The sequence below is a fragment of the Jatropha curcas genome, chromosome 3 (genome assembly GCF_041381405.1).
Source record: "Jatropha curcas cultivar XTBG-Jc1 chromosome 3, XTBG_Jcur_1.0, whole genome shotgun sequence".
NCBI lineage: Eukaryota > Viridiplantae > Streptophyta > Magnoliopsida > Malpighiales > Euphorbiaceae > Jatropha > Jatropha curcas.
Genome location: NC_143153.1, coordinates 13,303,047 through 13,328,067, shown reverse-complemented (window position 1 = coordinate 13,328,067; position 25,021 = coordinate 13,303,047). Strand labels below are relative to the sequence as shown.

Below are 25,021 nucleotides of genomic sequence, written 5' to 3'. Positions count from 1 at the left end.
TGATCGGAGATGAGGAAATATTCTGCTCACTAGGAGTTGGTATTTCAAACTCATGCTCCACCTTCTCATCGGTGTTCTTTGAATCACCTGTGTCAGAAGAGGAAGAACTGACAATTTCTTTTCCAGGGAGAATTAGCACATTTTCATTGAAGGTAACATCCCTACTGATAATTACTTTCTTAAGTTCAGGACACCACAAGCGATACCCTTTCACACTAGATGCATAACCAATAAATATGCATTTTTGAGCTCTAAGCTCTAATTTTCCCTGATTTACATGTGCATATGCAGGACATCAAAAATTTTTCAAATTCGAATAATCAACAGGATTACCTGACCAAACTTCCTCTGGAATCTTGAAGTCGAGTGATGTGTGTGGGGAACGATTCACCAAATAACATGTGCTAGATGCAGCTTCGGCCCAAAATTCTTTAGGCAAGGCAGCATTAGAGAGCATGCAACGAACTCTCTCCATCAATGTCCTGTTCATCTGTTCTGCAACGCCATTTTGTTGAGGCATACCGGCAATCGTGTGGTGTCTCACAATTCCTTCATTTTCGCAGAACGCGTTGAAATCACCTCCCCAAAATTCTAGACCATTATCGGTCCTGAGTTGCTTGACCTTCTTCCCTGTCTGGTTTTCCATCAAAATCTTCCACTTCTTAAAAGTGGAAAAAACTTCATCTTTGTGCTTTAAAAAATAAGCCCAGACTTTACGAGAAAAATCATCAATAATGGTCAGCATGTAACGATGTCTTCCTTTTGAAGGAACACGTGAGGGTCCCCAAGATCTGAATGAATATAGTTAAGAGGACCTTTGGTTCTATTCGGTACCGAAACTCAATTTTTTCTGTTTACCGAGAATGCAACGTTGACAAAACTCCAACCTATCGGTATTCTGACCACACAAAAGACCTCTCTTACTTAGAATGGTCATTCCTTTTTCAATCATATGGCCAAGATGCATATGCCATAATTTTGTGACGTCTGAATCTGACATAGATGATGATACAGCCGCGGAACTTGTAACAGTAGATCCTTGCAACACATACAAACTCCCAAATCTGTTAGCTTTCATTAAAATAAGAGCACCTTTAGAGACCTTTAGAACTCCACCTTTAGCTGCATATTTACACCCAAAGGACTCCAGGGTGCCAAGAGAGATAAGGTTCCGTTTCAAATCAGGAACATGTCTAACACCGATTAAAGTTCTAATCATGCCATCATGCATTTTAATTCTAATTGTTCCTTTTCCAACAGCTTTACACTTAGCATTATTCCCCATTAAGACAACACCACAATCAACTGATTCATAAGTGGTAAACTAATCTTTATGAGGACACATGTGATAGGAACAACCAGAATCTAGAATCCACTCCATTTTAGATTTAGTTCCAAAATCAATAATAGACAAAACTTCACCTTCATACTCTTTTTGAGCAATACTTACTTCAGCTGAATTTTCTGAATTCTCCTGATTATTGTTTTTGCCCTTTTGCAGCTTATTTTTCAACTTAAAGCATTCTGAAATTACATGTCCTTTTTTCTTGCAATAGCGACAAAATTTCTTATTATCTTGGCCTCTAGACTTTGATATGGATTTACTTTTACTGCTACTACCGTGATCCATAGTTCTTCCCCTAACAATTAACCCTTCAGCTTCATCCTTTGAATTATTCTCATAGTCATATTTTTCTTTAGACAAGAGATTTTGTTTGACATCATCAAATGTTAGGGTCTCATTACTACCGTATAACATAATATCTTTAAAGTTACGGTATGACCGGGGGAGTGAGCAAACTAACAAAACAGCTTTATCTTCATCACTGATTTCAACATCCAAATTTCCAAATCAACTATGATGGAATTAAACTCATCAAGGTGAGTTTGAATGGTTGTACCTTCGACCATCTTAATGGTATAGAGGTGCTCCTTAAGACGAATCTTGTTGGCAAGACTCTTTGTCATATACAATGACTCCAACTTAAGCCACATACCTGCAGCTGTATCCTCCTTGATAACCTCTCGTAGAACTTCTTTGGATAAACAAAGTTGGATTGCTGACAAGGCTTTTTCATCCAACTCTTCCCAATCTTCATCCGACATGGTGTTCGGCTTTTTCGCCTTTCCTGCAAGGGCCTTTTTCAGCCGATGCTGGGTGAGAACGGCCATCATCTGAACTCGCCAAATGCCAAAACTAATTTTTCCATCAAACTTCTCAACATCAAATTTCATGACAAAAGCCATGTTGTGAAACCCAAATAAATATTACAATGCTCTAATACCAGTTTGTTGCGGAATTTAGCGTGGTAATGGATAAATATTTAGTTTCGGTAGTTGATGATAAAATGAAAAGTAAAATAATAAATGAAAGAGACACAAGATTTACGTGGAAACCCTCCAATGTAGAGGGAAAAAAACCACGGGGCGAGAGAGGAGTAAATGCACTATGAAAAATATGGAGGAGATATAAATGATTTTACACCCACACAAAAATACACACAAGATAACACCTCACTACACTCAATGAATATGGCAGGAGTGTGTATATATATGAAGAGGTGGTATATGAAGAGAGTGGATAGTTTAGGGAAATGCTCTTGGAGGATTGCTCTCTTGGATGAATTTCTCTTGGTTGGATGTAATGAATGATTTGCTCCAAGCAAGATTGCCTTATATAGAGATATATCACCATATGAAGAAACTTCAAGTCTTCCTTCTATTGTTGAAACTGTGTCATCCTAGTCCAAGTTAGCTCACCAACATAGCCAACCAACATTGAATTTTCTTAGCCACCCAAAGACTAGTATAAATCATGAAAAACATGTGGCCAACCAAAATAGACTTAAAGTATGAATCTTAGAATTCTAAGGCAATTTTAACAACAAGTCTGTCTCTAAATAGGAAAATTCTAGAAAAGAAATACTAAGAAATCATCTTAAATTAATTATATAAGATGTACACAATCTCACAAATCAACACTTCCCCTCAAGTTAATGCTTAGATGTTGCACATGTTCAACTTGCAAAGTAAATTATGAAATTATTTACTCATAAATTCTTTAGCGAGCATATATGCAATTTGCTATATTTATTTTTAAAATATATCGAATCAAATCATACAAATATAAAGAAAATATAATATTAAAATAAAAATATATTTTCCATTTTTATCTTTCTCTTCGATAAAATTTTTTAAATTATAATCAAAATACAATTTTTAAAAAATAAATTTGTAAAAAAAAATGTAAAAATTTTCAAATGCCTCATTATCATATCTACTTCCGTTCTTGAATATTTGTCACATTTGAGAAAATATTATATTTCAAAATACTTGTCCTATTTGTGGTTTCAAGAAGTAATAATTTTTTTTTTCGTGTCTACCCTTTGTATGATTAACAATTAATGCTTCAATTCCTAAAAAATTTGGTATTTGGATATATTATATTAAGAGTAATGTTGTTAATTTACTCAATAATTTATTATAATTTAAACAAATTTGATGATCTTCGTAATAGACATGAAATTTCAAATGTCATAAGTATTTAGGAAAAGAAGTAGTATATTTATTTTGAAAAATAAATTTAAAAAGGTAAAACTTAAAAGTTTGAATTGGCTTAATTATCTACATGTATTTTGTTCCAAAAAATAGTTTTAATAATTATAATCATTCAATTGATAAGATATAATTTTTAATTTTCCATGACTAAGATTATTTTAAGATATCTTAAATTTCAATAATGATATAATTGAAAATCTCATTCTTTTCCGTCATTTCCATATTTATATATAATTATTTTTTTTAAGTACGTTGCATGTTGTTTGTACTCATTTTAAATATTTATCATTTCTAATTTAGTTAAACGTATTCTCCTTTTTTTATTATTCAAAAAAATTATGACTTTTAATTGAATTAAAATATTTTTTTAACTAGTCATGATTCGCACGATGCGCGGTTGTATGATTTTTTTAATTGAATTGAATGTAATTTTTCAAAAAATTATTATAATTATATTTTTGTTTCTTTAATTTAAATAATTTGTTTATGTATTTTTTATGTATTTATTAAATGTTAAATTTTTACGCTCTTTTTGAAATTCTCAAATAATATTTTGAAATATTTATTAATATAATTAATTATTCTAATTAAATTATTATGATTTTAACAAATATAGTTAAATAATTATTTATTTTATTAATTATTTATTTTCTCTCTTTAAAATTCTCATATATCCAACTTTTTATAATTAAATGAGGTATAAGAATATTTAATTTTAATAAAAAATAAATTTTAGTGAATTGAAATTAATATTTTATTTTATTTTTTAATATAACTATATTTTTTAATCAATATTTATTAACCATGACTCTAATATAACTCCATTATATTTTAATTTTTTTGATAAAAATGAACTATTTAATAAAAAAAGTTAAGATTAATTTAATATAAAAAAATTAAGGAAATCCTCCATTAGATTTATTAGTTTGTAACTTTATTATTTAATAAAAAATTAAATAAAATAATTACTTATAATGAAAAAATAAATGTCAACATCATAATTTTAATATTCTTATGTTGCCAGCAGCATTTATACTTTATAAATTATATATTTATATAGATGGATATTAGGTTAATTAAGTTTAAATATTCCTGATTGAGTTAAAATAATTCTTTGTTTATAAAAGTATTACAATATATATTTTTTAAATACTTTTCATTTATTGTTCTAGTAATAAACTAGTTTTTTAGGCCTGCGCGATGCTGCAGGTGATTTTTTTTTTTGCAGTGAGTCGATTTATATCATAAATAATTTTAAACAGTTGAATTAAATTTAGAACAATTTATATCACATTTAATTTTACAATAATGTAGAATAATTCACATAATGATTTTTATTATACTAACTTTACAATAATTTTTTAATTTACAATAATTTATATAGTACATAATAATTTACATAATTCATTTTCAATAATTATACAATGAATTTTTAATAATTCACAAACCGCTTGTAAAATAGATTCACAAAATAAGTTTACCATACCAAATTTACAATAACTTATATAATACATTTGCTTAACATATTTACATAATAATTTATATAATACATTTTTAATAATACATTTATAAGAACTTATTATTAATTATTATCTATCTGAACCAACTGTTCATGCATGCGCAAGATTTCTCTCGCTTTATTCCATTTGAGTTGAGATTTAAATTGTTTGCATATTAATATCTCTAGTTGCATCACCAAGCCAGACGACCTCCACACAGAATTTTGATTTGAACAACTCTCATTTTACAGTCAAAACAAAATTCTATGTGGATCTCATCCGCCTTCATGATGCAGTTAAAGATATTAATAGGAAAGGAAATTAAATCTCGACTGAAATAGAATAGAGCGAGAGAACTCTTGCACATGCACGGAAAAGTTGATACGGATAGATAATAATTATTAATATATTTTTATAATTGTATTTTATAAATTTATTATATAAATTATTGCAACACAAAAAGCAAAAACTTTAACATTTCATTTTTTTCCAGAATTAAAAGTACAAGATATTCCTACAAAATAAATAAACAAACAGAAATAATGAGCATCAAAGGAACAATAAAAAATTGTTAGCTGTGCAATTAAAGAAGTACAACTACAAAATCACAAAAAAAAAACCCACTGGTTGTGTAACCACAGTGACAACAATAATTCTTTATTTTAATAAATAACTTCAACAAACAATGAATTTCATTTTTTTTAACCACAGGGATGGACATAATAAATATAAATAAAGATACATAATTATTTAAATAGGATGAAATAATTATTCACATTTGATCCAAAATCATCACAAAATTGATATGTTGTCACTCTAAATGCTCAGCTTTTTTTGTAACTGGCTGACATTAAAGGAGCAGTATAAATAAAAGATATTAATGTAATATGCATATACTAAATCACTCTCACACAGGCGAATGAACTTTCCCAACTTTAGGCATGTTCTTACAAAGAAACTCAAAAAAAAAAAAAAAAAAAAAAAAAAAAGCAAACTCACTGCATGCAACAAAACACAAATAAATAGAATTAAATTGAATATTTAAGCAAAAAAATCATAAAGCTACTGAACAAACATGTTCATAAACAGTAGCAATAAAACACAACTACAGATTCATTTTCTAGTTAGATTAAAATGTATATTTTTTTGTTGGGATGAGCATACATATCAAAAAAATTTTACATGCTAATGTTCCAAAATCTAAACATCTAATTATCATAAGCCTCATATTCATATATAGATAATGAAAGTAAAAAATAATATTAAATAGATTTGAATAAGAATAGATAATTATTTGGATAGGAATAAATAATTATTCAAATTCGATGCAAAATTATCACAAAATTGATATGCTGTCACTCCAAATACTCAATTTCATACTGAATGCTTAAAAGAAATAAGGACAATCCATAAAGAGCCAAAGAGTGTATTTACCTTTATTGCATCTTTGTTTCTCATATTTACTCATGGTTAATGTTCCTAGAAAATAATAGTGTCAAAAATATAAAATTAAAAAAAAAAATTGCTATCATCTACTTACAAAAGTACACTCAAGACAATTATAAATTTATATCCAGGATAGATAGTATTAAAAGGAAAAAATTGAATAATAGGTTTCTAACTTTTGTAATAATCAAACACATTGAAAGTAATACAAAAACTATTTTGATCAAGAAGAAACACATAAAAATTATTAGGATTATTAGGATTTAATTATTCACAAAGTGCAGAAAAGGATAAAAATGCAATACTAATTACCTGATAACCTTAAGAATCGGAGCTAAGTTTCATTTTAGCTACATATTAGTAGATTAAAGAAAGATAGGTGGGAGAGAATAGCAAGTATTGTGATTCTTCAAGTTGGTTGATTATATAGAGAAATAATTAGGAAATATGTAAATAATTTATTATGAATTTATATTAGCACATGTGTCCTTGACCAGCCACAACTTTTGTGTAGAGATACTGATTTTCTATTCCTTGATTTTGGTTTCTGTTACAGATTTTCTTCTTGTTTAAATTCAAATAAATCTCCTCTATTTTAGGGGATATTAGTTGATACTCTTGTATATAAATTTAGTTCAGTTCCTCAATAAAATCATTAAGTCATTCCTGAATTTCTCTTTGTTTATATGGTATCAGAGCTGGATTAGCTCTAACGAGTAACATTCTCTGAATATCCAACCCAATCTCATCAAATGGCCTCCAACGTAAATGTTATTAATGCTGATTACAATAACAACAAAACTAATGTTGTTCAATTCAATCCAGTATCTCAATTACTAATTAAACTTATTGGCAGTCACAATTTTGCCACTTGGAAAGCCCAAATATCCATGCTCATGCATGGACACAACCTGTTTGGCCATCTAGATGGAACCTCCCCAGCTCCCTTACTTACTCTTACCCAAGGTAATCAGCAAATTACAAACCCCAACTACAGTATTTGGTTCTGACAAGACCAATTGATCCGGAATGCAATCATGGCATCTGTTGATTCAACAATTGCTCCAACTGTCACTGTTGCCTCAACCGCCAAACTTGCATGGAGCTCTCTTCACACAGCCTATGCAAATTAGTCCCAAACACGAATTTTCAGTCTAAGAGGTCAGCTTGCTCATCTTACAAAGGACTCTCAATCTGTGACAGATTATCTTCATCAAGCTAGATCTCTTTGTGATGAGCTTGCAACAGCAGGAAAGCCAATCTCTAATGATGAATTAATTGTGAAAATTCTCAGTGGTCTTGAACCAAAATTCCATGAGATTTTTGCTGCAATTTGAGGCAGAGATTCTATTATCTCTGTAGATTTAATGTGGAAAAATATTTTTTCTGTATTTGATTCATCAATAGGGACACATATATATACACATACAAAATACTATAAACCTATTAGGAATCTAACTCCTAATAGAGTTCTATTTACAACTAATCCTTAACACTCCCCCTCAAGTTGGAGCATAGATATTAATCATGCCTAACTTGTTACAAAGATAGTCAACTCGGGGTCCGTTTAGAGCTTTTGTAAAGATATCCCCTAACTGTTCACTTGTTTTAACGTATCCTGTAGAGATAAAACCTTGTTGTATCTTTTCACGAATGAAATGACAATCAATCTCGATATGTTTTGTTCGTTCATGGAATACTGGATTTGATGCAATGTGAAGAGTAACTTGATTATCACACCATAACTTTGCAGGCAAGGATGACTTGAAGCCAATTTCCTCTAACAACTGACGAATCCAAATTAATTCACAAGCAGATTGTGCCATAGCTCGATATTCTGATTCAGCACTCGATCGTGAGACTACATTTTGTTTCTTGCTCCTCCATGATATCAAGTTTCCACCTACAAAGACACAATATCCTGAAGTTGATCTTCTATCAACCTTCGAACCTGCCCAATCCGCATCTGAAAAACATTCAATGTTCAAATGCCTATGATTACTGTAAAGCAGGCCACGACCTGGATTACCTTTCAAGTAGCACAAAATCTGTCCTAAAGCTTCCCAATGGATAACAGTAGGAGAAGACATAAACTGGCTCAAGACGCTCACAGAGTAAGCAATATCTGGACGTGTTACGGTAAGATAATTCAATTTGCCCACTAACCTTCTATAGATCTCAGGATCATCAAATAGCTCACCACCAATTGAAAGTTACATATTTGGAGTCATTGGAGCACTGCATGGCTTGGCACCCAACTTTCTAGTTTCCTTCAGTAAGTCAAGGACATACTTCCTATAAGAAGATGCCTCTTTTACACCTAGATACTTCAATACCCAAAAAATACTTCAACAATCCTAAGTCTTTTGTCTGGAACTGGGTCTGGAGAAATGATTTGAGTGATGTAATGCCGACTGAATCACTCCCTGTAATAACAATGTCATCAACATAAACCACAAGTAGAATCAAACCAGTCTTAGTACTTCTGAAAAATACAGAATGATCAGAAGTACTCTTCTGCATGCCAAATTGATGTACCACATTGCAAAATCTACCAAACCAAGCTCGAGGACTCTGTTTTAGGCCATAAAGAGATTTTTGAAGTTTACACACTTTACCCGACTCCCCCTGAGCAACAAAGCTTGGTGGTTGCTCCATGTAAACTTCCTCCTGAAGATCCCCATGAAGAAAGGCATTCTTAACGTCCAGTTGATGTAAAGGCTAGTCAAAAGTAGCTGCTAATGAAATAAATAAACGAACAGAAGACAATTTGGCAACAGGAGAAAAAGTATCAGAATAATCAAGGCCATAGATCTGAGAATAGCCCTTTGCAACTAATCGAGCCTTGAGACGAGCAACAGTCCCATCAGGATTCACTTTAACGGTGAAAACCCACTTACAACCAATAGCTTTCTTACCTACCAGGAGAGGCACAAGATCCCAAGTACCATTAGTATCTAAGGCAGCCATCTCCTCTTTCATTGCTGCACACCAACCAGGATGGGACAAAGCTTGGACAACAGTTTTAGGAATAGAGACAGAGTCTAAGTTACTTACAAAACAACGAGATGAAGAAGAAAGATGATCATAACTAACAAAAGAGGAAATAGGGTAGGTACACTTGCGTTTACCTTTTCGAAGAGCAATGGGAAGGTCAAGGTCTGACTGGGGAGTGGATGGTACAGGCTCAAGTTGAGTGGAGAGAACCGGATCTTCTGTTGAAACGGCAGGTGGAGGAAGTGAGTCAAGAGTTCCTGGTCTCCTGGAATAAACCTGTTCAAAATGAAGGCGTGTAGATGTTGGTGCAGGAGTGGGAATAGGAGCAGCAGACACTGGAGTAGGAGCAGGAGCAAGGTCAGGAATACGAGCAGGAGCAGGAGAGTTATGAACTTACTGGATAGCATAGACTAAAAGGTCATCATCCTCCCCCTCGCTCTTATATATAGAAGAAGGGAAAAATGGAGTATTCTCAAAAAATGTGACATCTGCAGAAATAAGATAACGGTCAAGATCGGGAGAGAAACAACGATACCCTTTTTGATGTTGAGAATACCCAAGGAAAACACAACGAAGGGACTTTGGATCTAATTTGGAAACCTGTGGACGAACATCACGAACAAAACAAGTACAACAAAAAATACGAGGTTCAATGGAGAATAGAAGTTTAGAAGGAAACAAGACATTATAAGGAATTGCACCATTAAGCACAGAAGAAGGCATGCGATTAATCAAAAAACATGCAGTAGAGACAGCATCAGCCCAAAAATGTTTAGGGACCTTCATTTGGAATAAAAGTGCCCTAGCAACCTCAAGAAGATGTCGATTCTTTCTTTCTGCAACCCCATTTTGAGAAGGAGTATCAACACAAGATGTTTGATGGAGAATACCATTTTGTGACATATAAGATTGGAAGGAACTAGATAGGTATTCTTTAGCATTATCACTGTGCAATATGCGAACAGAAGTATTAAATTGAGTTTTAATTTCAGCACAAAAAGAACAAAAAATAGAGAATATCTCAGAACAAGTTTTCATTAAAAATAACCAAGTAACACGAGAATAATCATCCACAAAAGTTACAAAATACCGAAAGCCAGTTTTAGAAATAACAGGACATGGACCCCAAACATCAGAATGAACTAACTCAAAAGGGGATGAAACCCGTTTATTGACTCGAGGAACTAAAGGCAAACGATGATGTTTGGCAAATTGACAAGATTCACATTCTAAACTTGATAAAGACTGAAACTGCGGACACAACTTCTTTAAAGTAGACAATGATGGATGACCCAAACGACAATGAACCTCAAGAGGAGATAGAGCACCAGCGCAAGCCAGAGATAATGAAATGTGTTCATCCAGAAGATAAAGGCCACCAGATTCACGTCCTCTAACAATAATCCGCTTCGTCAAAAGATCCTGAAACACACAATATGTAGGATAAAATTTGACACAACAATTCAGCATACGAGTAATTTGGCTAACAGATAATAGATTAAACGAAAAACGAGGCAAACAAAAAACAGAAGACAATGGAAGAGATGTAATGGGATTGGCAGTGCCAATACACTTGACAGGAGATGTGGACCCATCGGCTAGAGTAACATGACGATTAAATTGTTTAGGTTCTTTTAAGGAGGATAAGAGACTAGGGTTACCTGTCATGTGATCGGTGCAACCAGAATCAATGACCCACTCTGATGAGGTAGACATAAGACAGGAAGGAGGAGTACCTGAGTTGGCAGCAGCAGCAATTGAGGAATCAGTAGACTTAGAGGAACGGTATCTAGAGAGCTCAGCATACTCCGCAGCAGAAATTGTTACATTGTTGTCAGAAGAAGTAACTGCATTATCTTGATGTGCCATATTTACCCTTGGTGGCTTATTTATTAGTTTCTTGCAATACCGTTTAGTGTGACCAGGTTCATGACAATAATGACAGATCAGAATGCTTGTCTCCCGAGTGATTGGTCCATTACCACGATTATTTCCTCCTCTTCCTCTGTTTACTGGCTGTCTAGCTACCTGATTACGACTCACAAGGGCACTATTATCAGAAGGGGAAGGTGTATGAGAACCTTCAGTACGTAGCAATCTAGCAAAAGTCTCCTGAAGAGAGGTAACATCACTGCCTGAAAGAACTTGTGATTTGGCAGTTTCAAAAACTGGAGCAAGACCTGCAAGAAAACTCATCACAGCCATTTGTTCTCGCTGCGTTTGTTGAACCTTAACATCGGGACTAAAAGGCAATAAAACATTAAGTTCCTCGTAAATCTTTTTAAATTCCATGAAATAAGCTGTAAGGGGCATATCTCGCTGGTCAGCCCGATAAAATCCTTTGCAGACCTCATACATACGAGACAGATTACCTTTTCCTGAATACAAGAATTCAAGATATTCCATTAATTCTTTAACAAACTCACAATGATTGATTAATCCAACTACTTCACTGTCAATAGAATTGCGAATCAGTAGGAATAACTTAGCATCTTCCCTAAGCCAACGTTGCCTAGTGTCATCAGTTGGTGGATCATCAATTAGATGATCATCTTTTTCAACACTTCGCAAATAAATTCGAATTGTCTTACTCCAATCTAAATAATTAGTTCCTTTCAATTTATGTTCTGTGATCTTATTCATTGCTGGGATCAATTCAGTAATAGTAGTTTTAGAATCTGTAGGTGGAGGATCCATTATTAATAAAAACTAAACCCCTACCAGCAACGCAGAAATAGACACCAAAAAAAAAAATAGTCTTTCAATGCAAACAGGAGCTAAAGGTAACCTGAAACGCTAAATTGACAGAACTGAGTACGCCGCTACCAAAACTTCACCGGATCGCAAAAACAACCACCTGAGTAGACTGCTGACAGAAAAATGAAGCCAGAACACAATTTCCGATCGCCGGAAACAGCCGGACGCGCCGCCACGCGCCGGCGCGTGGTACTGTAGCAGAATCTTGTATCGGCGCGTGAGGCCCACGCGCAGGGAATCCGGTGACCGGATTTTGGGGGATGATCGATCGGCAGCTGGAGCAACTCCTGGAGTGGGCGGTGAGACAAAAAAGTGACCCTAGAATAGTCACCAACACTGACAGCCACCACGCCCAGGAAATCCAGTGACCGGATTTTGAGGGAACGCCGGAATTTTCTATGCAAACGGCAAAAAATCAAGTTTAAAGAGCCACAGGCTCTGATACCATGTAGATTTAATGTGGGAAAATATTTTTTCTGTATTTGATTCATCAATAGGGACACATATATATACACATACAAAATACTATAAACCTATTAGGAATCTAACTCCTAATAGAGTTCTATTTACAACTAATCCTTAACAATCTCCTACAAAGAATTATATGAGAAGTTGCTCGATCATGAATTATTTCTTTAACATGAGGAATCAAAGAAGGTGTCGACTCCAATCACAGCTGCAATTGCCACCCACAATAGATTCAACATTTTCAACAATTGCAATAATCGTCGATCCAATAACAACACAGACTCTCAGTCAAGCCCCAATAATTGTTCCAATTCCTCTACTCAAGGGCATTCCTTGAACAACAATCCAGTACATTGTCAATTGTGCAATAAACCTAGTCAAGGACACATGTGCTAATAATTTACATATGTCAAACATGCAAAAGGTAAAAAATGTGGCAATCACATACATTTGGTATGCATGCAAAGGATAAAAAATATGGTAATTGAACATTTGGCAAGCATGCATAGCACTTGCTAAAATTTTACACACTTGGTAAACATGCAAAAGTTGAGAAAAACTAAAAATTAAACATGTGGCAAGCATGTATTGCATTGTGTATAGCTTGCATATGGTAAGCATGCAAAGGGTACAAGTGTAGCATGTACATTTGGCAAGCATGCAAAAAGCTAAAAATGTGGTGATTGTGAAAATTTTGATATCCAAGCAATAAGTATTTTAAAAATTAAAATTTGAATTATTGGAGAAAAATGAAAAATTAGTAAAGAAAGATGTAATCATAGTAGTAGAAATAATCCTTTTTGGATTTAATTTTCAAACTATTTGAATCATTTGTCCTCTAAAAAGAAAAATATATGTAGGCAAACATTCATACAGTCAAATGAAAATATAAACAAAAAATTTACAATTTGAGATAAAATCAAATTAATTCACCAAGAAATCAAACATAATCCAATAATAATCTAATTTTAAAAAAATCAGATTGAATTCGAATAATAATATTTAATTCTAAAATTAAGCCACCCAAGTATAAAAAAACTGGATTTATTACAATGTTGGTGAATTATTTGTACCAAATTGTGAACCATAATTAATTACCTTCATTACAAATTGTGTAATGATATTTCCCCTTTACCAAACAGTAAAGGAGCATCTTAAAACATGGGAGACAGTTTTTTATGATCTAGCCCAATCTACAAATTGCAAAAGTTGTAGGGACAAGGCTTAAAAAAACTATAAAAAAAATAAATGCACAATTATGAGAGCAAGAGACTAAATTGATTAATTATAAATTAAAAGCAAAACCTCAATTGGAATATATGTCGAATGCTTCGGCTTGCCAATATTGATGCATGGAAGATTAGCAGAATAATACAACCATATTCAATGATCATTAATAAAATAATTATAAATATGTTTTTCTTCTAATTCAAATCTACAAAAGTGAATAACAAAAAGTAAACTATTTAAAATATAACATAATGACTGAATTAAAAACTTAACATTCTATCACTTAAAAATCTACAAATAGTTACGATTTTTTTATTAAAATTTAACAAGCAAAACAAAAAGTTTTCTAATTATACATAATTGTGTTTTTCCCTATCTCTATGTTCAACGTTGAAAACATTTTAGGAATAAAAATGAAAATAAATCAAAGCATTAATTGGTCAAATGTAAAATTAATTTCACTTTAGGACAAAAAAAATTAAGGATATCAACCAGAAATATCCTTTGGTGTCATAAATTAGATTTGTTCAATAAGCTTCCCAGACTTAACTAATTATTTAATTAAAAAATTGACACATAATAATAATTAATTACCTTGGCATCAAAAAGTGAAGATGCATCTTAAGACAGGGGAGACAATTTTTATGATATTGCACAATCTATAAAATGCAAAGTGTAATCATTAAAAGCAAATCAATAGTTACATAGATAATAGATAGACTATACAACAACAAATATAAAAACTAAACTTGAAAGTCTTTTGCAAATAGTTTCACAATGATCTTTTTGTATCCCATCGAAGAGACTTATTGATTTCGCAGTTGCACTAATCTTTCTCATAGAATAATTGGATACACATTTTGTTAATGCTTTTCTAACGGGATTTTCTCCATCAATCTCTTCTAGACAATCTCCTGCTCTGCCTCGGCAAAACCATCTTCTTACATCAACAAGCTTTAGAGAAAATTTAAAATCCCAAATTAATTGATTAAAAAAATTATTGGGAAAAAATCATCCAAATAACTAATTAACAAACACCAATTTCTCATTAGCATTAAGCAATCATTTTGTTCTTCCTTATTTTTTTTTTTTTTTTAAAATAACAGCTATTATATCCTATTTCTCTAATTTTCGTAAAAGAAGAAAACCATTCGCAATAATTGAAGTCTCACAGTTGCTTTTCCCTTTTTTCACTCTACTATTACTACTAAAGGGAGGAGAAGAGTACTACTGCTTACACTGTTCGGCAACTTTGAAATAGCCAGAGAAAGGCAAAAAATAGAAAATCTGTAGATTGTCTTGCTGCAAAACTGTGAAAAAAGGGGAAAAATGCATAAAATTAGATCTAAAAAGAAACATATCAAACGGTTAACAACTATAGGCTGTTGCTCTTTAATAGTTTCTTACATAATTGATCTTTCTTTTTATCTGATAGAGCATTAGAGTATCTTTTTATGGTTTTAGAGGAACTGAACCACCACAACCATTGCACAATCCAATCAGAGACAAAGCCAACCTTATGTCTAAGTCAAACCATACACCCAATTATTTGTAATTAAGCAGAAGTGAAGGATTATTTTATGGGCAAACTTGATCCAACAAAAAATTACCTGTTCACAATTCCAGTTGACAGGCTAAGCTGGCCCACTTTTCATGCATGAAATGTACGATACCATTTCGCACCATCCATCATATATATCTATCTATTATCTATCTATCTATATATATGTATATATGCGCGGTTAGATGGATGATCCTCAGGAGAAATTATTGAATGTACTAAAAGAATAATACATGTTAGATTTGCGAATACATTGGACCATCTTAATCAAAAACTGAAAAGTAAATCTGGACAATAATTTTCTAATGCACTTCATTGCTATTGTATATATATAATGAGTAAGTAAAATAAAGTTCTAAAAATAAAAATAAAAAGGGATTTTCACCAAGGACTAAATTTATTGTTAATTCCCCCCCAAAAAATAATCAGGTAAAAAAATGAGAACAGCTATAGATTAACTTTAAAAAAAATTATACCTCCATCTTTCATTCACCTCTGTTCCATATGATTTCACTGAAACATCAAAGAAAAAAAAAAAAAAAATCAATAAATAATTAAAGTAACCCTTAATTTCAAACTGGATTGTCTTAGTTACGTTAAATGGAGTAGTGGAAAACTCACTTTACTAAGCATTAGGATTTAGCCATGTGACCTTAGCATAATAACCAAGCGCATAAAAACACAGACAATGTCGTGAAGATGAAGTGACTTGTCCTCCTTTTGTGTTTGTTTGGTTAGTAAATGCCCCTCTGTTTATAAGAGCCTCTACACACTCAGAAACAAAAAGCAAATGCAAAGATGTCCCATAGTTTGTTAAGTTGCAGAGCCACTCATTTCCCTGTATGCATCATGTCATTGTAATCGAAAAAAAATGATCGTATGAACATGCAGTAATGAACAACAAAAAAAAAAAATAGAGACACAATTGCAGTAATAAAATAATAAATGTCAAAACAATTAAATCTAAAATTTAATATCTGATATATTATAACCAAAAGTCAGCTTTAAAGATGTGATTAAATTAAATCCAGGGAAATTCATGCAAAACAAATAATAGGATGATAAATGTGTGGAAAAAATAATCAATCGCAAACTTTAAAAAAATCAAATAAAAACCTCAAAAACTCATATATTAGGAATCAATAACAAACCTTTAAATAAACAGCAGTAAATTTGACAGCAAAATTAGACCGCTCTCATGCCATGAAATCTAAATTATCATCCAAATCAAATCAAAAATCCAAAAAGTCATATATCATCAAATCCATCGAAATTGCAATTTACGATTCAAACCACAACACCATAAATGGTTTTAAATAAAATAAGCAATTTTGTTGCGTTAATATCATTGCAGTTTTGCAAAATACAGCTATAGTTAGATGCATTACTTGGAAATATGAGCAAGAACAAATATCAATTTTCCTTTTTTTCGCTTTTCCACCTCAACTTCCTATTTGACAATTATTTGCCATGCCAAAATATTAATCTGACAATTTGAACTCAATTGAACAAAAGTTTAAAAGGATCAGTTATGATTGAGTATAATAAATAAAATCAAATTACTACAATTATTATTATTGTTTTGTCAAATTCAAAATAAAAGGATCATAAGGAGGCGAGGAAAGAATCGAATTGAATGAGCTTGGTTGATTTTATTTAATAAATCGGTTTTCTTTATTTAACCCATTCGTTAATCTTAGGGAAAATGTTCTCTTACTTTGATAAGAATTTTATCTTAGGAGTCGCCACCCTTATTAGGGAAAATTCTCGAATTAATCGATTCTTTGGAATCGACTAACCCGATTTTAAACCAGAGATAGGGTCCGGGAGTTACGTATGATATGGGAAGGTGTTAGGTACTCATATCGCCGGTTAAATCGGCTTCCTAGTTGTCCATTAGTTCACAATTACCCAATAATACCATTAGCTAAAAAATGAGATGAAAATACTTTTTTTATGCAATTTTGAAAAACATGTCAATCATACAAATTAATGACACATAAAACATAAAATCAAACATCCAAAGAAGGGGGAGTGAGGAGAAAAGAATATGAACCAAACCTAAAATACATTCTACCCATTGCCCTCCAAATTTCCCAAATCCCATTAATTAATTACAAACAAGCAATAAATGAGACCCATTAAGGTCTCTTACATTTTGCCATAATATAACATTAAAGCAAAGCAAAATAAAAACATCCATACAATATAAACACAATATAAACATTATTCACAAAATCAATATCATACATCCAGCACCATTAAGCATTCATTCATTCACCAAATGATTAAATGATGCATGTTTACATTACAAAACTAATAAATGAAGGGTTAGTGCAACAATAATTATAATACATTAAGTTAAAAGGCATAAATTTAAAAGACAGAAAAATAAAAGTGCTTAAAAATAAAGAAGATAAATTAAAAGACAATAACTTTAAGGTTTTAACAAGGTTAGAATTTATGGCCTTGATTTTCATCATGAATGATGAACAAATACAGCAATCACTATTCTCAATCTTGTTTATTGATGTTTATTTGATCCATTTGTGGACAAGAACGCATCCAAGACTACTTAAGGTTGGAGCTTTGCCACTGGATGTCCAAATCGGGACCATTTTATTGATTATTGATGTTCTGAACCTCTGAATTAAAGGGCTTCACACCATAGGGGAAGTGGCATGGGCCACATGTAGTGGGGCTAGGCCCTTCCCTGATCAGAAAGGTTACAGATTAAGAACAAAGTCAAACAGAGGCATTATGGGATGAAGTGGCGCATGCCACTACCATTGGCCATGCGCCACAGAGGGACAGAGACCCCCTCTTGGTTGATCCCGGGTTTCCCTCGCAACTAGACTCAAAGAAGGTGCTTAAACACCAAAAAGAAAATGAAAAAGAAGTAGAAACAAAGTAAGGGGTCTCAGGTATTACCTTTTTGAGATTTCCTCAAAGTTTTGTGCAAGAATAAATAAAGAGACCCAAAGGTTTGAGTTCTAGATCAAATAATCTGAGATTGAGATTTAATAGATGTGTTTCTAGGATTTTTAATGGATCCATTAGGGTTTTTTGTAATTGAAAATCAATGAATCACAACTTAGAATAAAGAGAAACACTAGTTTTCTTTGATTTCTAAGTTGAATTTTCAAATGGCAAGAGTTTCCCTAAGTCTTCCTCCTTTTCTGATTCCCAAATGCCCTATTTATAGGCAAAAGGGAGTATGTGGCCCTATTCCAAGGTTGATGTGGCAAACTGCCACTAATGGGTACTAAAATATGGCTGGGCCCATATTTACCAAATTGGACTGAGTGACACGCAAAATGAGGCAGTGCACTGGGCAGGCCCAAGGCACTTCTTGAGCCCAATTTCGTCGTGAAACGCATGTTGATCCGAAAAAGTAAAAATGGTTAAACATAGGTATTATCTTAGCCACGAACCACTGGTCCGAAAACCGGGATGATCGGGAATCCCGATTCAAACTTATGTAAAAAACGATTTATCATCACTAAGTCTTTAGGGCCAAAGTTTGAGTGTCTACAGTTTGCCCCCATTTTGATGATATTTTGCTTTTTGAGCAAGATGTCGTCAAAGTAGATGCATAAGTATTAAAATACTTACCTTGTTTGCATTCCTTGAATGGCATGGATGGATGAAGTGTGCCATTTTGGCGGCTTTGTTAATGTGGGTTGCTAGTTGGCGATTGTTAGGTGGGCGAATTGCGCCATGGTGATTGTTGGCGACTTCTACAGCTATCTGCGCTAGTTGGCGGCTTTGTTGATGGTGCCTTCTTTGAAGGACTTTAGGTGCTACAGGGGACTTTAGTTCTAAATGCTGCACTGTGGGAGATTGTCACTGTGGACATGAAGGGCGGAGGACATGCGCCATGGTGTTTGTCGATGGCTTCTGCAACTATCTATACCAAACGGCGGCTTTGATAAAATGCTCCACTATGGGGTTGTCTTTTGGTTAGTGCCTTCTTTTAAGGGTGTTAAGAGATAATATTGTAATTGTATTTCTTGTATCTCATCAATTGATTACATAGGTCTATATATATAAGGAATTCCTATGCTACCTAGCTATTTAGGAATACAAATCATAAACTAATTAGGAATCTAACTCCTAATAGAACTCTATTTACAACTAATCCTTAACACTTCCCCTCAAGTTGGAGCATAGATGTTAATCATGCTCAACTTGTTACAAACTACTACTTTCAGCAAAGCACAACACCATACTCAGCAACTGTACCCACTTCATTATAGCAATATAGAATCCCAAACCAAATAGTAGTAGCAGAATTAAGACAACACACTTAGGTTGTCAAAACAAATCTCACTGAACCAGAAAATAACTCACAAGGTTACTTCAAGCTTCCATAATCAATGCCTCAAAGAGGAAGCCCAGTAGCGCAAATATTCAGAAACGCAGCAAAGGAAAATCTGGCAAATGGAGCACACCACTGAAGGCCAAGAACACAATGCAACTCACTGGGGTTGCACTGCTCTCAAGAAAGGAGAAGGTTCAAAAGCAGAATACCCGTAACTGCAGCAAAGGTGCAGTACTAAACCCTAATGCAAAAAGGAATCACTAGAAAATCATGAAAAATTACCTAAACCAATTGTCACAGCAAAGGAAAAATAGGTTTCCTCAGCAAATTAAAGCAACAACAGTAGCAGAGGACTACCCGACACAACTGCAATAGAATCGCAGCAAACAAACCTATTGAATAAGCCCAAAAATGACGATGCAACTCACTGGGTTGGGAACCGGGGTGAAAAAGACCATTGGACATGCGCTAGATCATGAACCAGAGTAGGAAGAAAGAGATACCCAAAGTCAAATAGCTTTTCAACGCAAACAGGAGCAAAAAGTAACCTAAAACGCCAAATTGACAAAACTGAGAATGCCCCTACCAAAACTTCACCGAATCAGAAAAAACAACCACTTGAGTAGACTCCTGACGTGGAAACGAAGCCAGAGGACTATTTCCGATCGCTGGAAACAGCCGCATGCGCCGCCACATGTCGGCGTGTGGTACTGTAGCAGAAAATAGAATTTGAGCATGAGACCCACACGCAGGGAATTTGGTGACCGAATTTGGAGGGAACGCCAATTAGCAGCTAGAGAATATCCTTAGGTCGGTGGTAAGACAAAATACGAACCCTAGAAAGGCTTCCTAGGGTGGCAATGGATTCTCGCAAGGGAAGTTTCAGGAAATCTTTTTTTTTTTTTTTTTTTTTTTGTAAATGGAAGGCTCTGATACCATGTTGAGAGATAATATTGTAATTGTATTTCTTGTATCTCATCAATCGATTACGTAGGTCTATATATATAAGAAATTCCTATGCTACCTAGCTATTTAGGAATACAAATCATAAACTAATTAGGAATCTAACTCCTAATAGAAATCTATTTTCAACTAATCCTTAACAAAAGGCTTTGGGTGCCATGGGGGACTTTATTTCTGAAATGCTCTATTGTGGGAGGTTGTCATTTGGACGATGAAGGGTGAAGGAGGTGCACCATGGTGGTTGTCGGCGGCTTCTACGACTATCTGCACCAAATAGCAGCTTTGATAAAATGCTCCACTGTGGGAGGCTATCCTTTGGGTCGTGCCTTCGTTGAAGGGCTTTGAATGCGCCACTTAGGACGACTTGGGTGCACATTTTCTAACAAGAAAATAGGCCTTTGGCCGATGGTTTAGGCCTAGAAAAGCATGCACGTGTGGAACGTGATTTTGATATTAAAATGCATGAGTTTGCGTGAATTTATGTGATTTCGTGAGAATTCGTATGTGTGTATATGGGTTTATGTGTTTTTACTGGAAATCATGCTATGACACACAAAACGAGATGACTTACCTGTGGCCAGTAGTGTATTGCTCCTGCTTAGGCAAGGAGCCGTTGACGGGTTGCTGGCTAAGCATGAGAATTGGTCGCATGTAATGGACCTTTGGGTCGAACTGGGCCTGAAGGCAAATTTTGGGCCCATGCGCCCATTAAGCTTTATAAAAGGTGAAAGTGACATTCTTTTGTCACTTTCAACCTAACTTACGAAACTTTTCTTTCTAAACACTCTCTTCTTCTCTTTTGCTCTTTCTCTCAACCACGATTGATGGCTGTTGAGAATGTTGTGGATTGACTTTCCGGTGACATGGTGATTGATCCCGTGTCTCAACCCATGAGCCACAGAATGAAACTACGGGAGTTTATTCCAGACGTAGGGCCTTCGATCAACTTGCGGCACGATTTGCCAGGCCACCTTTGCTAGGTCACATCTGAGGTACTTCGAAACTTTTTTCCTTGTTTTTTCTGCATTATTAAGTCTAGAACATGCAAACATTAGGTTAGAGATAAAAACCTAGGTAGAAATTTACCTTTTGTTATTTTTGGGCATTCTTGGGCTATGACGGGCCGCTGTGTAGTGCGCCACTGCGTGTGGCGTGCGCAACTTCCTTGTCTATTTGGCTATGCTGTAGCCTTCTAGTGTGCTCCACAGCACTAGTGGTGCACGCCACTCGATTTAGTGCCTTGCGCCATAATAGTTGTGAATCACCTATTTTTTTTTATCATTTTTCGTCATTTTCTTTACTTACCTACATTGACACATAAAACACATGTGCTTTTGCACTTTTATTAGCGTACTTATAGTGGTTATTTTGCAGAAGAGCGTAAGGCGCGGGAAATCCAATAGCAATGCCTATGCAGTTGGTGAGTGGTTTGACCGACTGCCTGTGCAAGTCCAAGACCGTATTCAGGAGGCAAGCTTTGGACATTTTATTGACACCCTTCCCCGGGTGTAGGGGCTGACCTTGCCCTCTAGTATCTTGGCGCTCATGGAGCTATGGATGGACACTACTCACACTTTCCATCTGCTGTTCGGTGAGATGACGATTGCGCCGGTCAACTTTGCTGCCATTACTGGGCTCCCTTTCGAAGGGCAGCCAGTTGTTTTCAATGACTAGATGAGGACTCTAGACTGACCGAGCCTATGGGCGAGCCTCCGAGCTGCTATCGGGATGGAGCCTACCATCTACGATAAAAGAGTACGTTATGAGAGCGTTATCTCTCAGTACGAGGACATGCCCTGAGATCGAGTGGCAGAGCTGGATATGAACGTGGTCACATAAGTCTATCTCTTCTATCTGTTGTCGATTACCTTATTTACTAATCATGGTAACGATGCAGATTTTGCATTACTGCCACCTCTTCAGGATCTGGATGTGACAAGACAGTTTAACTAGGAAGCTGCTACCCTGTCAATCTGTATCATGGACCTGTGTGTTCGAGGAGCACACCTGAAGGTCGGCTATAGGCGTGTTATTGAGGTATTAAAACATGTTCTCTTTGATGCTTCTCTTTCTTTCTCGTTTTATTCTTGTTCTTTCACTTATTTACTGATTTTTGCTTTATTTTTTATACAAATCTAGGCTTGTGAGCACCGATTCCTTCCTATGCCAAGCCTGTATGGCTTCGATGTTGACACTAATGTGAGGACTCTCCCTTGAGGTCGAGCATGGAGATTCAGCCAAAGGTATGCTCATACTACCTCGGAGGTCTCAGTGTTTCGGCAGTTGCTAAATAACTTGGCCTAGGATCGGGTAAGTTGCTACCTCTCACTGCTTTTTTTTTCTAATTTGCTTTTTTCTTCTTTTCTTTTTTTTTCTTTTTTTTCTTCTTTTATGATTTTTTTTATTTTTTTTTAACTTTAAAGATAGAGAGGTATCCATGGGGCGAGGTGATTGTATACCCCGACTTCATCTAGGCGGCCTTCGGGTACCAATATCAATGACTTCGCCTTCTCGATCTGTTTCATGACATGTACTACCTCGGAGAGAGGGTGTACAAGTGGGAACTTGGCCTAAGCCCGAGGAGAGTGCCTCAAGATGTGCAGTATTACATGCTGTCTATTCAGTCTATCCAGCTGGAGCAGAATATTGCAGCTGCTTGGAGAGGATCAGTTGCCACAGATCATTTGGCCACTTTTGTGCCTATGCTTATGCCATTTTTGTGCGGACCCAGCTCTTGGTCCATATCCCTCCACCGACTAAGTTTTATCCTTTTGTTAACGTGGAGGAGCTGGATAGAGGTCAGGGCAATGCCCCAGCTCAAGTGAGTTTTATTCCCTTTTATTTTGTTTTTGGCTTTACCCCAGTGTCTTTTCTTTTATCCACTGACTGTGCTTTATTCTTGCAATGTTAGTAGCACGGCAAGCATATGAGAAGGGACTCAGATTTTGAGGCTTCGGACATGGCTATCGTCGTCGAAAAGCCGGAGCACGGCCAAGGTGCCTCTTTATCCTTTGTCTTAGATCGCACGAGGCAGCCAACACAGGGCATGATGGAAACCCATCTTGTGAGCCAATATTGGATGTCTCCTCCTGGCTGCACTCATATGAGCATTCTTTCCTTTTTCTAGCAACTATTTGTGAATTATTCCACCCTCTTATTAGCTCCCCTGTCCTATTCTCCAGGTGTCCATCTCTGATTATAATGAGGTGTCAGCTGTATAAAGTAGAGCGCCTCTAGTTAGCAGTGGTGAGCCTCTCCAACGAGCATGTATCTGTAAGTATAAAAATAAAAGCACAAAGAAAAGTGTACAATGCATATGCCATGTATGCCTGAAATGCAGTTACTAATGTCTATGAATGTCTGTAGAGTGTTAACATTGCGCCTCCAGCTGCTCGGGGTTGAGGAGCTGGATGTCAGCTGATTATCATTGAAGAGACCAAGGAGTCTCGCAGTGATGACTCGGAGGAGACAACTTCGAACATGTCTTGAGTCGGCTGCCCCAGTTCACCTTTTCTATTTCCTTCTTTCTTCTTGCTTTTGTATCTGGATTCAGTTTGGGGGAATGAACTCTTGTAAAGAATGAATATTTATTTATATAAAGGCAAATTCCTATTTCTTTACATGTTTATGAGTGGTGATGGTGTATTTTCACTTTTTAGTAGATATTTGCACTATTTGTTGAGTTTGGAAGTTGAAACGCAGCAAAACAGCGAATTTTCCAGCTGTCTGCCATCTAGTGGCGTGCACCACTATGCTGTGGCTTATGCCACACGTAGTGGCGCTTGCCATTAGTGCTGTAATGGCAGCCAACTGTCAAATCTGTCCTTTTATTTCTTGCCAGAAAAGTCCATAACACCCATAAACGCATCAAATTTGCATTTCTCTCTTTCAAGACGAAGCTTTCATTCAAAAACTTTCCCAAACTCTTCCTTTCCTCCTCATTCTTCGTGGATCGGTCCTTGGAACCTGCATTCAAAGCATTATTCTGCAGTTGCCGTGAGGATTGGGATTTGCTTTCACCTTTCAAACTTAACGGGCAGAGCTACTACCAGAACATTCTGGTCCAACCGGGATTGCTGCAATGGTTGATAACCACTTCGACCCTTCAGACAACTTATTTCAACATAACAACTTCGAGATATATCCATTGTTCGAAGAGCTTAACATCATTTTTAGGGGAATAACTGTAGCCGGGGAGGTTCCTGTGGTGCCCCGGCT

General features: G+C 35.0%; 2 protein-coding genes across 2 annotated transcripts; both read right to left on the bottom strand.

The window, feature by feature from the left end:
- Nucleotides 1-8,860: 8,860 nt before the first annotated feature.
- LOC149497591 (uncharacterized) lies at nucleotides 8,861-10,472 on the bottom strand. Its single transcript, XM_089719224.1, has 3 exons — nucleotides 10,036-10,472; nucleotides 9,426-9,765; nucleotides 8,861-8,929 (listed from the first exon to the last, which is right to left on the bottom strand). The coding sequence occupies exons 1-3, from the start codon at nucleotides 10,401-10,403 to the stop codon at nucleotides 8,861-8,863; spliced, it is 777 nt and encodes a 258-aa protein (XP_089575350.1). The 5' UTR covers nucleotides 10,404-10,472.
- A 421-nt stretch (nucleotides 10,473-10,893) lies between these two features.
- Nucleotides 10,894-12,209, bottom strand: LOC149497590 (uncharacterized). Its single transcript, XM_089719223.1, has 2 exons — nucleotides 10,973-12,209; nucleotides 10,894-10,922 (listed from the first exon to the last, which is right to left on the bottom strand). Exons 1-2 carry the CDS (start codon nucleotides 12,195-12,197, stop codon nucleotides 10,894-10,896), a joined length of 1,254 nt encoding a protein of 417 aa, XP_089575349.1. The 5' UTR covers nucleotides 12,198-12,209.
- Nucleotides 12,210-25,021: the final 12,812 nt, after the last annotated feature.